The sequence below is a fragment of the Mandrillus leucophaeus genome, unplaced genomic scaffold (genome assembly GCF_000951045.1).
Source record: "Mandrillus leucophaeus isolate KB7577 unplaced genomic scaffold, Mleu.le_1.0 Scaffold46, whole genome shotgun sequence".
NCBI classification, from domain to species: Eukaryota; Metazoa; Chordata; class Mammalia; order Primates; family Cercopithecidae; genus Mandrillus; species Mandrillus leucophaeus.
Genome location: NW_012104920.1, coordinates 1,393,134 through 1,406,858, shown reverse-complemented (window position 1 = coordinate 1,406,858; position 13,725 = coordinate 1,393,134). Strand labels below are relative to the sequence as shown.

The 13,725-nt window shown below is 53.5% G+C and overlaps 1 protein-coding gene across 1 annotated transcript in view; it reads right to left on the bottom strand.

Moving 5' to 3' along the window:
* Positions 1 to 1,048: 1,048 nt before the first annotated feature.
* Positions 1,049 to 13,725, bottom strand: part of ZBTB4 (zinc finger and BTB domain containing 4) — a 29,397-nt gene continuing 16,720 nt past the window's right edge. The window contains exons 2-4 of the mRNA XM_011994580.1: positions 8,615 to 8,685; positions 7,070 to 8,169; positions 1,049 to 5,569 (exon numbers count right to left, since the gene is read on the bottom strand). Of these exons, the coding sequence (XP_011849970.1) occupies positions 3,622 to 5,569; positions 7,070 to 8,160 (3,039 nt within the window). The 5' untranslated portion in view covers positions 8,161 to 8,169; positions 8,615 to 8,685 and the 3' untranslated portion in view covers positions 1,049 to 3,621. The remainder of the gene's footprint in view (positions 5,570 to 7,069; positions 8,170 to 8,614; positions 8,686 to 13,725) is intronic.

Here is a 13,725-nt window from a genome sequence, read left to right as displayed (position 1 = left end):
CCTCCCGAGTAGCTGGGACTACAGGCGCCCGCCACCACGCCCGGCTAATTTTTTGTATTTTTAGTAGAGACGGGGTTTCACCATGGTCTCGATCTCCTGACCTTGTGATCCGCCCACCTCGGCCTCCCAAAGTGCTGGGATTACAGGCGTGAGCCACCGCGCCTGGCCCCAAAAATAATTTTAAAAACTATAGTAGGCCAGGCATGGTGGCTCACTCCTGTAATCCCAGCACTTTGGGAGGCTGAGGCGGGCGGATCATGAAGTCAGGAGTTCGAGACCAGCCTGACCAACATACTGAAACCTCATCCCACTAAAAATACAAAAATCAGCTGGACTTGGTGGCATGCACCTGTAATCCCAGCTACTCAGGAGCCTGAGGCAGGAGAATCGCTTGAACCCGGGAGGTGGAGGTTGCAGTGAACCGAGATCGCGCCACTGCACTCCAGCCGGGCCAACAGCGCAAGACTCTGTCTCAAAAATAAATAAATAAATACAGTAACACCAGGCCTGATTCCCCTGTTGGCAACAACTTGGCTAGAGCTTAGTGGCTGCCCACTCTGTCTGGTCAAGTTATTCATACCACAGTTCCTCAAAGCCCCTATACGCCTGACCCACGTCACTTAGTTTAGCTGCCCATTCTTCCATAACACTAGAAAAGATATAGGGGGCAAGGAGTTGAAGTGGGGAAGCTACAAGTGGAAAAAGAAAGGTTGTGTCTCTTAGGGGCATCACACATTTTGTGCCTCAGTCTTCTTTCAATTTGGAAGGAAGGTTAGACCTGGTTTAAGTCAGGGCCATTTTGGACTTAGAGATCTCGCGCTCAGCAGGTTGTATGAACTAGACTGTTAACATTTCTGGCTGGAGGTTGGGCCAAAGTCAGCTTGAGCTGACAGTCAACAAGCCCTCACTCAACTACTCAATTGCTGGAAGTTGTTGTCCAAAGAGAGAGCACTGGGCCACAACTCGCAGGGATCCCTGTGGGACAAAGTTAGCATGTTCCTTTCCCCAGACCCACCAGCCACGCAAATAATTGCACCTGGCATCCCACTGTGGAGCACAGTTCATTTGTCTTGTTGGTTTATTGGCCTACAGAGTTGGACACACACACAAATGCGGAGATAAATATTGGTCAGTTTCTCTAAATCTGGGTCCTCACTACGTATAGAGCTAGAGTCTGTAGAATTCTAAATCTTGCGTGCTGTGGCACAGAACCAGTGGCCTTCCCACTCTGCCACCACCCTTCTTCCCAGGGAACATGGGGAAAGAGGGCACAAACTAACAAGACTTGATCATTTTCAAAAGACAAAACTGCAAAATCCCAAATTTCCAACATCTGAAACTCACAATATTCAAATTCCCCAGTTCAAATACATATATTTTAATCTCCACGTCGCCACAATCTCATTTGTTGCCCAGAACCACCACATTCTGGAAGCTATTTTCCTTAATCATATTTTAAAAAAAATAAATGTCTACAATCTCAATTCTCCCAAAAAAATGTCCATGGTTTTGGAATTTTGACCTATTCTGAAGTTCCAATTCTCCGGTCCATCCTCAACCCTTCCATTTTCCCATGCCTGTTTGCCTCAGAGGAGTACGGGTTAAGGATATAGGGGCACTGTCATAACCTCTGCCCTTGCCTCCAGGCCTTCCTCAGTCTCTCTTGTGGTTCCGCTGTATAGATAGATAGATATATAATTTGTGTGTAGATATATATATATGTATTCTTTATTACGTATTTTTTTGCAGTTTTTCTAAAGTGCCAGAAACAAGATTTGTGGGAAATTTTAGTGATTTTTTTTTTTTTTTGCATTTTTCCCCATTTGAAACTTCCCCCCCTTAAAAATTGGAACTTGGTACATTCAGTAGGAAATTCATCACTCAGGCTGTGGCCAAGACCAAGAAAAGTGCAAAGAGACAGAGGAGGAATGAAGGAGTGACTCCTCTGTGGTGAACATTCAGGGAGCCTGTCTAAAACCTCCCCCTTTGTATATGCTGGGAGGGTATGAGGGGTAGGAGGATGGTCCTGGCCCTCCCTAAACTCACCTCCCTCCAAAAGCCATGATCTTGCCCTTGGCAGTGATTGCTGCTAGGGCAGCCATCTTGGCCCCAAAAACAGTAGCTGGGGAAAAGGCTGGCATTTTGATGACAGCAACTTTTCCTTTTAAAACTGCACTCCTCTAATTCCCATTTGTCAAATTTGCTCCCCCAAACTGGCTCTCCCCTTGTGAGCTATTTTCTGGGGGGAGGTGGGTGGGATGGGAAATGTTTATCCAATCACAGAGCAGGGAGGCCCAGTTTTCAAAGAGAATTAGGAGCAAACATTTCTTCATCTCCCCCACTGGAAGGAAATACAGGGACCCCTGACCAGGGTTAACTAGTGCAAATTAGGGATTAGGGACTATTTAAAGTCCCTGTACCCCATCCCTAGGCTGGGATCTTTGGGTGAGGGGAACTGAGTCAAAGATGGGGTGTAAGGTGCTATTTTGAAGGGAAAGCTGGTGGGGATACCCCAAAGCCCACCAGAAGAGTAGAATGGTTCCCCCAAAACCATCTGGAGTGATTGGTGAGGGGAGTGATACTGGGGAGATGGGAATACAGGTAAGGATGGAAGGTCATGTGCAAATCCTGGGCTTACCCACCCATCCCACCCCTATCATTTTTCTGGCTATTTGGTCTAGTCTGGGAGAAACCATCAGGAAGAAAAACAGGGAGAAAGTAGATTCCCTTCTCCATCCCATTTGGAGTTCTTCCCTCCTGGCCCCCAAATCTGGTTTAGCCCAGAATAGGCCATATGTAGAGGCAGAAAGAGGTATGATCTGCTCATCTCTTTTGCCTTGGAAGAATCTGGAGCTCACTGGATTTGGGGGTCAAGATGGGGCCAATACTTCCCTGCCCTGGACTGGGAAAGTGCTCAGCCACGGAACAGAAGGGCAGCCCTCCCCCAAACCTCCTTGACCTGGCTTGGGAGAGGCCATCTCCGAAGTCCAGGAATATGGGGAGGAACATGGAAGATCCAAAGGCATGGAAGCCGAGGAAGGCGTCTTGATGCAAGGGAAACAGGGACGTAGAGACCCACGCTTGGGAAGGATGGAACCCAAAGCCACACTCCCAGGCGGGTGGGGTCAGGTATCACAATGGTCTGGTCCAGGCCCTGGGCCACAAAGAATGGAATGTGCTAGGAAGCATCTGGGAAGGGCTTAGAGAAAGCTTCAGAACAAGGGGGGGTCATTAGGAGAGAGAGATGGTTTCCCCCTAGGTTTACGAATCAGGGGAGCAGGTTAGACATTCAGAGCTGGTGGGGGCCGTGAGTAGAGATTCAGGTTAAGTATATTGCTCAGTTGCCCCAAGGGCTGGAGAAGGGATGGAAGCTGGCCCTGCCCCTCATGGAGGCCATTCCCTGGAGGAAGATTGAGAGGGGAACCTCGAAAGATCCCTTCCCAGGAGATGGGAAAACTACAATCTCACACAAAGCAGCCTGACCCCTGAGCTCCAGGGGCCCCCAAGTCCCTGCACAAGAGTGTGGAGGGGCTCCCAAGGGGCAGGGAGGCCAGGGAGCTGGTAGTGGTGGGGGGTTCAGGGAGGGTGGCATCTGATGAAAGGGGGATTGAGCCCCAAGGTTCACCCCACATCACCCTTCTGGGTTCTCTCAACCCCTGCCCTTTCCCCTTCTCCCTTAGGGGGAACTGGTGGAGGAAGAGTTGGGGGAGGTGGTGTTGGCGGGGTAGGGGGTGCTGCTTGAGGATTCACTGCGTAGCCAAAGACCCCTGGTAGGAAGGGAAGGGCCCCCCCACCCTTCTCATCAGGTAGGACCATGTTGAGAGCAACTGGGAGAGCGGCCAAGTTACTGAAGTTGTAAGGGTAAGCGGCAAGGAGCTGGGGGCCGTAGACGAGCGGGTAGGGCTCAGGGTAGAAAGTGACTTTGGCAGCCCCTATCCCCTCCATCCGGTCCCCCTCACCAGCTCCCACTGGCCCTTCACTCCCAGATTTTCCCCTGCCACCACCAGGTTCCCTGCCGCCCCCAATCAGGGCCAGTGGAAATTCCTGCACAGGTGGGTATGCATAGCTGCCCCCGCCTGCCACCACTGGGGGTTCCTCACCCCCTGAGATGACAGGGTCCTGGAGTGAGGCGGTCTCGGAAGCTTCCTCAGCAGCAGTGCTCCCGCCACCTGCCTCACCGCTGGATGAGGAGACTTGCATCTCTTGGGGGGCTTCCTCCTTGACATCCCCGGGCCGGGTGCCAGCGCTGCCCTTGGAATAGGCAATGACAGGTGTTGGGGTGCCCCCGGGCCGCTCAGCAGCATGCCTCTGCCCGTGGCGGCTCAGGGCAGCTGCGGTCTTGCACACCTTGGCGCAGTGGGGGCAGGTAAAGCGGGTGGAGGGCCTCCGTCCGGCCCGGGAGCTGTGGGAGCCCCCACCGTGGGCCTCTTGGTGCTTTCGCAGCTTTCTCAGGGTGGCAAAGGTCTGGGCACAGTCCCCACAGCGGTGCCTCCGCTCTGTGCGGGCACGTCCCGCTGGGCTCTCGGCTGCTGGGGTTTCCTCCCAGCTCCTCCGTTCTAGCTTCTGCCTCCAGCGTGGTGGCCGGCGGCCTCGGGGCGGCCCACTACCACCTACACTGGCACCTCCAGCAGCTCCAGCCTTGCGCTTAGGCTTGTAGGAGTAGTAGGGCCTCCAGAGCTGGTCCTCCCCACCAGCCTTTGATTCCTCCTCATCCTCCTCCTCCTCTTCGTCCTCCTCCTCTTCATCATCTTCAGTCTCCTCCATCTCCTCTCCGCTCAGCTCCCCAGGACGCAGGTCAGTCTCTGAGATGCGGCGCTTGACAATGGCCTCCTCCCCGATTCGCACAGTGATCTGACACAGTGGAGGTGGAGCCTGCAGCTGAGAGGGGCCCCGGCCAGCCCCTGCGGGGGCACCCCCACCTCCACCAATCCCGCCCACTGGCTTGGCTGTGTAAGTCAGAGTCCTTCCGGCCCGTGGATTCCGGCCCTTGGCCTCCTCCGTGGCGGTGGCCGTGGCTGGCCCTGCAGCGGTGGCTGGGCTGGCTGCTGTGGCTGGGCTGGTGGGTGTGGCTGCAGGCTCAGGGGGAGGAGGTGGGTATTCTCGTTTCTTGGGTGGCCTCGGGGGAGCAGTGTAAGTGATAACCGAGGCGGCTTGGGACCCTCCTGTGCTGGCCGTCCCACTCCCGCCTCCACCACTGCTACTGCCCCCATGGACAATGACAGAGGGGGCTGGGTGGGCAAAAGTGATGACAGAGGGTGGAGGGCCAGGCTCTGGGGCAGGTGGGGGCCCAGGCGGCGGGCTGGCTGGCATTGCCACAGAGGCCGGTGTGTTGAGGCTTGGAGAAAGAGGGGCCTCCGGGGCTCCCTGGCTGTAGGTCTTGTAGGGCCGCTTGGCTGCCCGCATGGGGAGCAGGCGGTAGAGCTTGAGTGTATTGAGCTTGGGCTTGTAGCCTCCATTGGGTGTCTTCTCACTGGCGAGGAGGCCCGGGCTAATGCCGTGGAAGGCTCGCTGGTGGGTCTTCAGGTTATAATAAGTGACAAAGGTCTCCCAACAGAAGATGCACTGGTACCTGGGTCAGCACAGCAGGGAATAGGGCAGGAACACAGCCACTTGAGTCAAGGGCCCTGAAGCCTCCCAGGTCCTCCTGCACCCTGCACTCAAACCTGTGACTCCCGCAGCCTTGCGCTGCCTCCCTCACCCAGCCAGCCTCAGTGCGGGGTGCCCATCTGAGCTCAGTGCCCCCACCGGCTGTGAGACTCTAGGCCTCGGCTGTTCCACTTGGGACCCAGCCTAACTCACAGAGCCTTCTTCTCAAGCCCAGATGACAGAATGTGGAAACGACTTACGAACAGGGACACCGCGTGGAAACACAAGGCCCTGCTCAGAATAGTGTAATGATTCCTGGACATGCCTGTGCTGCTGCAGTCCTTTCCGGTGAGGGGAGCTTTCTCTTTCCCTCTAGCCCTTCCCCACGGCAGCAAGCCAGGACATGGAACAAAGAGACTTAATAAACCTCAGCTGATGAACCCTGGAGGCGAGGTTGCAGTGAGCCAAGATTGCTCCACTGCACTCCTGCCTGGGCAACAGAGCAAGACTCCATCTCAGAAAAAGAAAAGAAAAAAAAAACCTCAGCTGAAGGAACTGGGGCTGGAGGGAGGCAGACAGGTGAGTGGTGGTGAGCAGGGGCCTCAGGATGGCTTTTTTTTTTCTTTTCGAATTGTTTGTAGAGGCTGGGTGCAGTGGCTCATCCCTGTACTCCCAGCACTTTGGGAGGCCGAGGTTGGTGGATCACCTGAGGTCAGGAGTTCGAGAACAGCCTGGCCAACATGGTGAAACCTTGTCTCTACTAAAAATACAAAAATTAGCTGGGCATGGTGGTGCGCACCTGTAAACCCAGATACTCACGAAGCTGAGGCAGGAGAATCACTTGAACCCAGGAGGCAGAGGTTGCAGTGAGCTGAGATTGAACCACTGCACTCCAGCCTGGGGGACAGAGCGAGACTCAGTCTTAAAAAATAAAAATAAAAAAAAAGCCAGGTGTGGTGGCTCACGCCTGTATCCCAGAACTTTGGGAGGCCAAGGCAGGCAGATCACGAGGTCAGGAGTTCAAGACCATCCTGACCAACATGGTGAAACCCCAACTCTACTAAAAATACAATAAACAAAAATTATCTGGGCATGGTGACGCATGCCTGTAATCCCAGCTACTCAGGAGGCTGAGGCAGAATTGCTTAAACTGGGACCTGAGAGGCAGAGGTGGCAGTGAGCCGACATCGCACCACTGCACTCCAGCCTGGGCTACAGAGGGAGACTCTGTCTCAGACAAAAAAAAGAAAATAAAAGAAAAAAAAATTGTAGAGATGGGGTCTCTATGTTGTCCAGGCTTGTCTCAAACTCCTGGCCTCAAGCGATCCTCCCACCTCAGCCCCACAAAGTGCTGGGATTACTGCAGCTAGCCTAGTCTCAGGATAACTTTCTAGGCCCCAAGCCCCACCTATTGCTGCCCTTGTCCCTGTGATCTCTGAGTGCTGGCCTCCAGCCGCTCCCCCCGCCAGCCTGGACCACTCACCTGCGCTCCCCTGTGTGCCACACCTCATGCTTCGTGCGGTACTCCGCCAGGGCGAACACTTTCTCACAATAGCGGCAGGGGTACTTCCTCCGCCACGAGTGTACATTGCTGTGTCTCTTCAGACTGGACAGGGTCACATAGGAACGCTCACAAGCTGCGCACACATACAACACGTGGCCTCCCACCACCTTCACCACGTGCTCGGGGCCTCCTCGGAAGCCCGCCGGTGGAGGCAGGGCTGAGGCGTCCACCCCTGCAGGACCACCAGGGCCAGCGCCCCCGGCTCCCAGCCCTGTAGACCCCCGAGTGCTAGCCCCTCGTCGGCACTGGGCCTCATGGGTCTGCAGCCGTTTGGGATGGATGAAGCTTTTTCCACACTGGGGGCAGGGGAGGGGCCGCCGGGGTAGGGAGCACTGCAAGTCAGGGGCCTGGGCCTCAGCCCTGTCACCCTCCCACTCCCCAGCTGGCCTGGGCCGGGGCCCGAAGCTGTCCTCTTCAGGCTGCGAGGTGGCCATGGGGGCTGGGGTAGGAGGTACCCAGGCATCACCTCCCTCCCCCAGGCCCTGAAGGCGGGAGATGCCCAGACGGCGCCCCAAAGCTCCAATCTCTGCTACAGCTGCACCGTCCCCTCCACCACCAGGCAGTGCAAGCCGGGCGCTATAGATGAAGTTGAGGACATCAGAAAACGCAGCTGCTGGGACCCCTGGCAACTCCAGGACCCGGGGCGGGGAAGAAGCAGGGGGAGAGGCTGGAGGGGGAGAGGAAGAGGAAGAGGAGGAAGAAGAGGAAGCAGAGGAGGAGGAAGAGGAAGACGACGAGGAAGACGAGGAGGAGGAAGAGGCAGCTGTGGTGGTGGCAGGGTTGGGTGCGGAGCCCCCTGTAGCTGGTGGGAGGGGCAGTGGAGCTGAAGTGAGCAGGGCTTCTCTGAAGAAGGGACTCGAAGCAGCCAGGACGCTGCGGTGAGCAGGGAACTTGGTGTCTCCGGCTATGAGGGTGACGTCACAGAAGAGGCCACGGAGCCGCTGTTCATTGAGCTGGCGCAGGACGGCGGGGGCATGAGACGGGTCCGTCACCTCTGCAGGGGGGGGCATGGTGCCAGCCTAGACAGTGGGAGAAGAGGCCAGGTAGAGTCTCGGAGGCTGGGCAGAGAGCAGAGGCTTCTAAGGCCAGGCAAAGAGAGGGTCAGGAGCTGCTGGTCAGAAGCCAGTGGAAGGCTGATCACTTCAGGCCACAGAAGCCAGGACTTGGCCCTTAGCCACCCAAGTCTGGCCAGCATCCAAGACCAGTATATCTAACTCACTTCTGTGGCTGGAAGAGGCCAGAGATACCTCAGGTCATGGTGAAGGTCAAGGGGTCATGACCTCTGAAGTCACAGACTAGAGAGGTAAGCGAGGGAAACCTCTCTCATGGGAAGGAGGAGGAAGCGCCACAACTCCTGATAGCCATTTCACAGAACTCCCCAGCCTAGACAAAATGGCCGCCCCTGCTGGCCTGCTGCCTTGAGTCTACTTTTCCCTCACTGTAGACCTCTGGGTACCTTCTCACCTGAGAGCACAGCCAACATGGAGTGGGGCGGGGGGTGGCTCAGCGAGTCCCTTCTGCTGGGCCTCTTCCTTCTGTGGAGAAACAGAAACCATGTCAGGGGAACCTACAGGAGGAGCAGGAGAGGGTCATCAGGGAGGGAAGTGGGAGGAAAAGCCCCCAGGAAGTGGGGAGGGGTGCAGGACTGTGGCCAGAGAGGACATCCGGGTGAGCCCGGACCCCTCCCCGGAGCCTCTGCCAGGTTATTTGTTTAGCTGCGTCCGGTCAAACCTGGGAGGCCACGCAGATTATTACAGAGCCTTGTTCTGCAGGCCCAGAGAAGTACAGTGACAAGATAATTTGCATATTCTCAATTCACCTCCAAACAATATAGTAGCACAGGTCCAGCCCATAGGTTCAGGGAAGCCTGTCACAGCACTCTCAAGTCCCTTTGGCCCAATCTCCAGGGCTCAGAGAAAGTCAAAGATTTGCATGTTGTCATTCATCACAATGGTCTCATTTACATATCAAAATAATTTGTGAGTTTTTAAAAATGGGACCTAAGCTGGCAGATATTCAAATGAGGAGAGGACCTCCTCATATCCTCCCAGCCCCATAAATCTTAGAGGGGGTTTCTGGCCCAGCTGCCAGGCAACCACTGAAGCCCACTGACCCCTACACAACTGCCAGCTTGCTCCAGTCTCTGGAGGGCACTGGAAAGGCCACAAGACCAGGAGGCCTGGTCCCACACCTCACTCAGAGACCTGATGCCCTAGGGATTTGGGCTGAAAAAGCAGCACAATCAAGGCCGGGTGTGGTGGCTCACGCCTGTAATCCCAGCACTTTGGGAGGTAGAGGTGGGCAGATCACGAGTTCAGGAGATCGAGACCATCCTGGCTAACACGATGAAACCCCTGGCTAACATGATGAAACCCCATCTCCACTAAAAATACAAAAAATTAGCCGGGCGTGGTGGCGCACGCCTGTAATCCCAGCTGCTTGGGAGGCTGAGGCAGGAGAATCGCTTGAACCGGGGAAGTGGAGGTTGCAGTGAGACGAGGTCACACCACTGCACTCCAGCATGGGCCACAGAGCGAAACTCCATCTCAAAACAAACAAACAAAAAGAAACACACCCAAAAAACAAAGGGAAGAGCAGGCAACTCAAAGGCAAGCTCAGGCAGTCAGCAGCACAGAAAGTACTGCACGGCCACTTTCTCCTGCAGGCACCATCAGGGCCTCGAGGACTCTTTTCAGTTGAAGGTTTGAGTTTGAAAGCCAGACTTATCCGGAGTCACACAGCGTTGATAATGACAGGTGGCACCTATTTAGAGATCCAGGCCTGCAGAATTGAGAGCAGAGCTCTCCGGACCCTCTCCTCTGCCCTCCACAAAGCCTGGGAGCCGTCACCCATCTTTGAGGGTGTCTGTCCTTCCATATCCCATGGGCCACATGTGTCTTCAGAGGCGTTCGGAATCAGGAGTTCCTCATACAATTCCCATCCCCTGAAAAATATTCTTTCCCATTTATCACTCATACTATCTGGACTCAAAGGCCTTTTCCCCACATATACCCCATTTCGCATTCCCCAAAATATTTTCCTGACACCTTTCCTGGATGGGAAGAAGGAAGATGGTAAACAGTGATGATATTCCAAAGTTTTAACAACCCTGTCTGCCAGGGACCGATCAGGTTCTAGGTCAAGTGTTACCCTGTCAATTGGTGAATTTCAGATAGGTCAGGCATCCTGAGGAAGGGGCCTCACTGCATTCGTGGGCTGGTGCTCAGGCCTGCTACTCACTTCCATGATAACCACTGGCCCACTGGGACCCCAAGAGTCAGTGTTTTATTTGAATTACCTCATTTGTTCCTTATTACTACCCTGAAAGGTAGCAGTTAGCTTTCCCGCTTTTTAAATTTGTATTTATTTATTTATTTTGAGATGGAATCTCGCTCTGCACCCAGGCTGGAATGCAGTAACGCAATCTCAGCTCACTGCAAACTCTGCCTCCCGGGTTCAAGCGATTCTCCAGCCTCAGCCTCCTGAGTAGCTGGGATTACAGGCACCCACCGCCACGCCTGGCTAATTTTTTGTATTTTTAGTAGAGATGGGGTTTCACCCTGTTAGCCAGGGTAATCTCGATCTCCTGATCTTGTGACTCGCTCGCCTAGGCCTCCCAAAGTGTTAGGATTACGGGCATGAGCCACCACACCCGGCCACTATCCCTCCTTAAGGCCAGACACTGTGGCTCACACCTGTAATCCCAATACTTTGGGAGGCCGAGGTGGGTGGATCATCTGAGGTCAGGAGTTCCAGACCAGCCTGGCCAATGTGGAGAAACCCCATCTCTACTAAAAATAATAAAAAAAAAATTAGCCAGGCATGGTGGTGGGTGCCTATAATCCCAGACACTTGGGAGGCTGAGGCAGGAGAATCGCTTGAACCCAGGAAGTAGAGGCTGCAGTGGGCCGAGATAGCTCTGGATGGAGATTGATCCAGCCTGGGTGACAGAGTGAGACTCTGTCTCAAAAAATAAAAATAAAAATAAATAAAAAATAGGCCAGGCACGGTGGCTCACGCCTGTAATCCTAGCAGTTTCGGAGGCCGAGGCGGGTGGATCACGAGGTCAAGAGATTGATACCATCCTGGCCAACATGGTGAAACCTCATCTCCACTAAAAATACAAAAATTAGCCAGACACAGTGGCGGGCACCTGTAGTCCCAGCTACTCGGGAGGCTGAGGCAGGAGAATCACTTGAATCCAGGAGGCGGAGGTTGCAGTGAGCCGAGATTGAGTCACTGCATTCCAGTCTGGTGACAGAGCGAGACTTTGTCTCAATAAATAAATAAATAAATAAAATGACAGACTATGGGCTGGGTGCAGTGGCTCACGCTTGTAATCTCAGCACTTTGGAAGGCTGAGGCAGGTGGATCTCTTGAGCTCAGGAGTTCGAGACCAGCTTGGGCAAGATGGAAAAACCTGGTCTCTACAAAAAATACAAAAAGTAGCCAAGTGTGGTGGTGTGCACCTGCAGTCCCAGCTACTCAGAAGGCTGAGGTGGGAGCATCCCTTAAGCCCAGCAGTTCAAAGCTGCAGTGAGCTATGATTGTGCCACTGTACTCCAGCCTGAGTGACAGAACCACACCCTGTCTCAAAAAAATAAAATAGGCTGGGCGTGGTGGCTCATGCCTGGAATCCCAGCACTTTGGGAGGCCGAGGTGGGTGGATCACCTGAAGTTCAGAAGCTCGAGATCAGCCTGGCCAACATGGTGAAACCCCATCTCTACTTAAAATATAAAAAATTAGCAGGGCATGGAGGCAGGCACCTGTAATCCCAGCTACTCAGGAGGCTGAGGCAGGAGAATCACTTGAACCCAGGAGGCAAAGGTTGCAGTGAGCCGAGATCGCGCCATTGCACTCCAGCTTGGGCAACAAGAATGTAACTTCATCTCAAAATAAATAAACAAATAAAATAAATGTCAGATTATGGCTTACAGATGCTAGGTAGCTGGCCCGAGGACTAGGAGCAGCTAGTAGCAGGGCTGGAATCTGATCCCAGGAAGTTTGGCTCCAAAGCCTATGTTCCTGATGACTTCACGACTTCACGACTTCACCTTACATTAATGAAGGACGTGTTTATGGCACCCACCAGGGCTCAAATAGCCTACCTGGGTGCCTTTCTGAAAATTAGAAGCAAGGTTCTTTCTTCCAGGAGGCAGCAGCCCTGTGTAGGTGAGCAAAGTCAAGGTTTGCCTCCAGTCCCCATTCACCACATTGGCTGGGCCTGCCAACCTGCACAACCATATTGGTGGACTTGCTGCCTATGCATGTGTGACTGTGTGCTAACTGCCACCGTACTTGGAGGAGACCTGTCAGGGCTTCTAAGAACCAGAGACACCCAATGCTGGACTGTCCCTTAGGGATCACACACAATCATCGTCATCATGGTCTCTGTAGCTGCCATTTGTGAATTTTTTTTTTTTTTTTTTTAAGACAGGGTCTTATTCTGTTGCCCAAGCTGGAGTGCAGTGGTGTGAACATGGCTCACTGCAGCCTCAACCTCCTGGAATAAAATGATCCTCCTGCCTCAGCCTCCTGAGTATCTGGGACCATAGGCATATGACATAATGCCTGGCTAATTTATTTATTTACTTTTGTAGAGATGGGGTCTTGCCGTGTTGCCCAGGTTTGAAATACTTACCATGTGCAAAGTATAATGCTAAGCATTTTATCTGTATCATCTCATTTCAACACTCAAAATGGCCACAGTGAGGCAACAGGCTTAGAGAAATCAAATACTCTAAACTCCTCCCTTTGAGGTAGAGGGAAGGTAGTGATGGGGTTATCTGCCTCAGATTTTGTTGCTAGCCAACCCAGCATTTGGACGAAGCTTAAGTTCAACTGCCCTGTGACTGGCTACTGCCCTGCAAGGCCTTATAGGAAGTGGAGAAGACCAGCTATGTGACCCCAGGCAGGTTACTTAACCTCTCTGTATCTGTTTCCTTGTCCGTACGGTGGGGACGATCAATAGTTCCTACCTTGTGGGGTTGTTATAAAAATTAAGCGAGCCAACAAGTGGCAATATCTAGTTCATAGAACTCAGTCCTGGAAAATGGTGGAGAGAAGCGGTGAAGAAAAAAAGGCATAAATTGGGCTTCATGGTAGGTTTGGTGGCTCTGTGGTTTTCAAGTTTTTTGTTTGTTCTTACCATTTCTACTCTTCAATGCCTGCGTGACCTCAGAGGTGCCACTGAGGTGGGGATCTGAGCATGGACACCAGACACGCCCTAAGTCTTGTGGTTCCCTCTGGCTGGAATGTTCTTTCCTCCAGATAACCTCATGCAGTGAAGCCCAGCTTCCTTTAAGCCTTGACTTAAGCCACCTTCCCGAGGCCTTCCCCGGCCACTCCCCACTTCCTAAAACTTCCTATCTCCCTACCCTACTTTATTTTACTCCTTAGCACTTAGTAACCCTTTTTTTTTTTTGAGACAGAGTCCAGTTCTGTCACCCAGGCTGGAGTGCAGTGGTGTGATCTGGGCTCACTGCAACCTCCTCCTCCCAGGTTCCAGCAATTCTCCTGCCTCAGTCTCCCGAGTAGCTGGGATTACAGGCGCCCAACACCACACCTGGCTTAT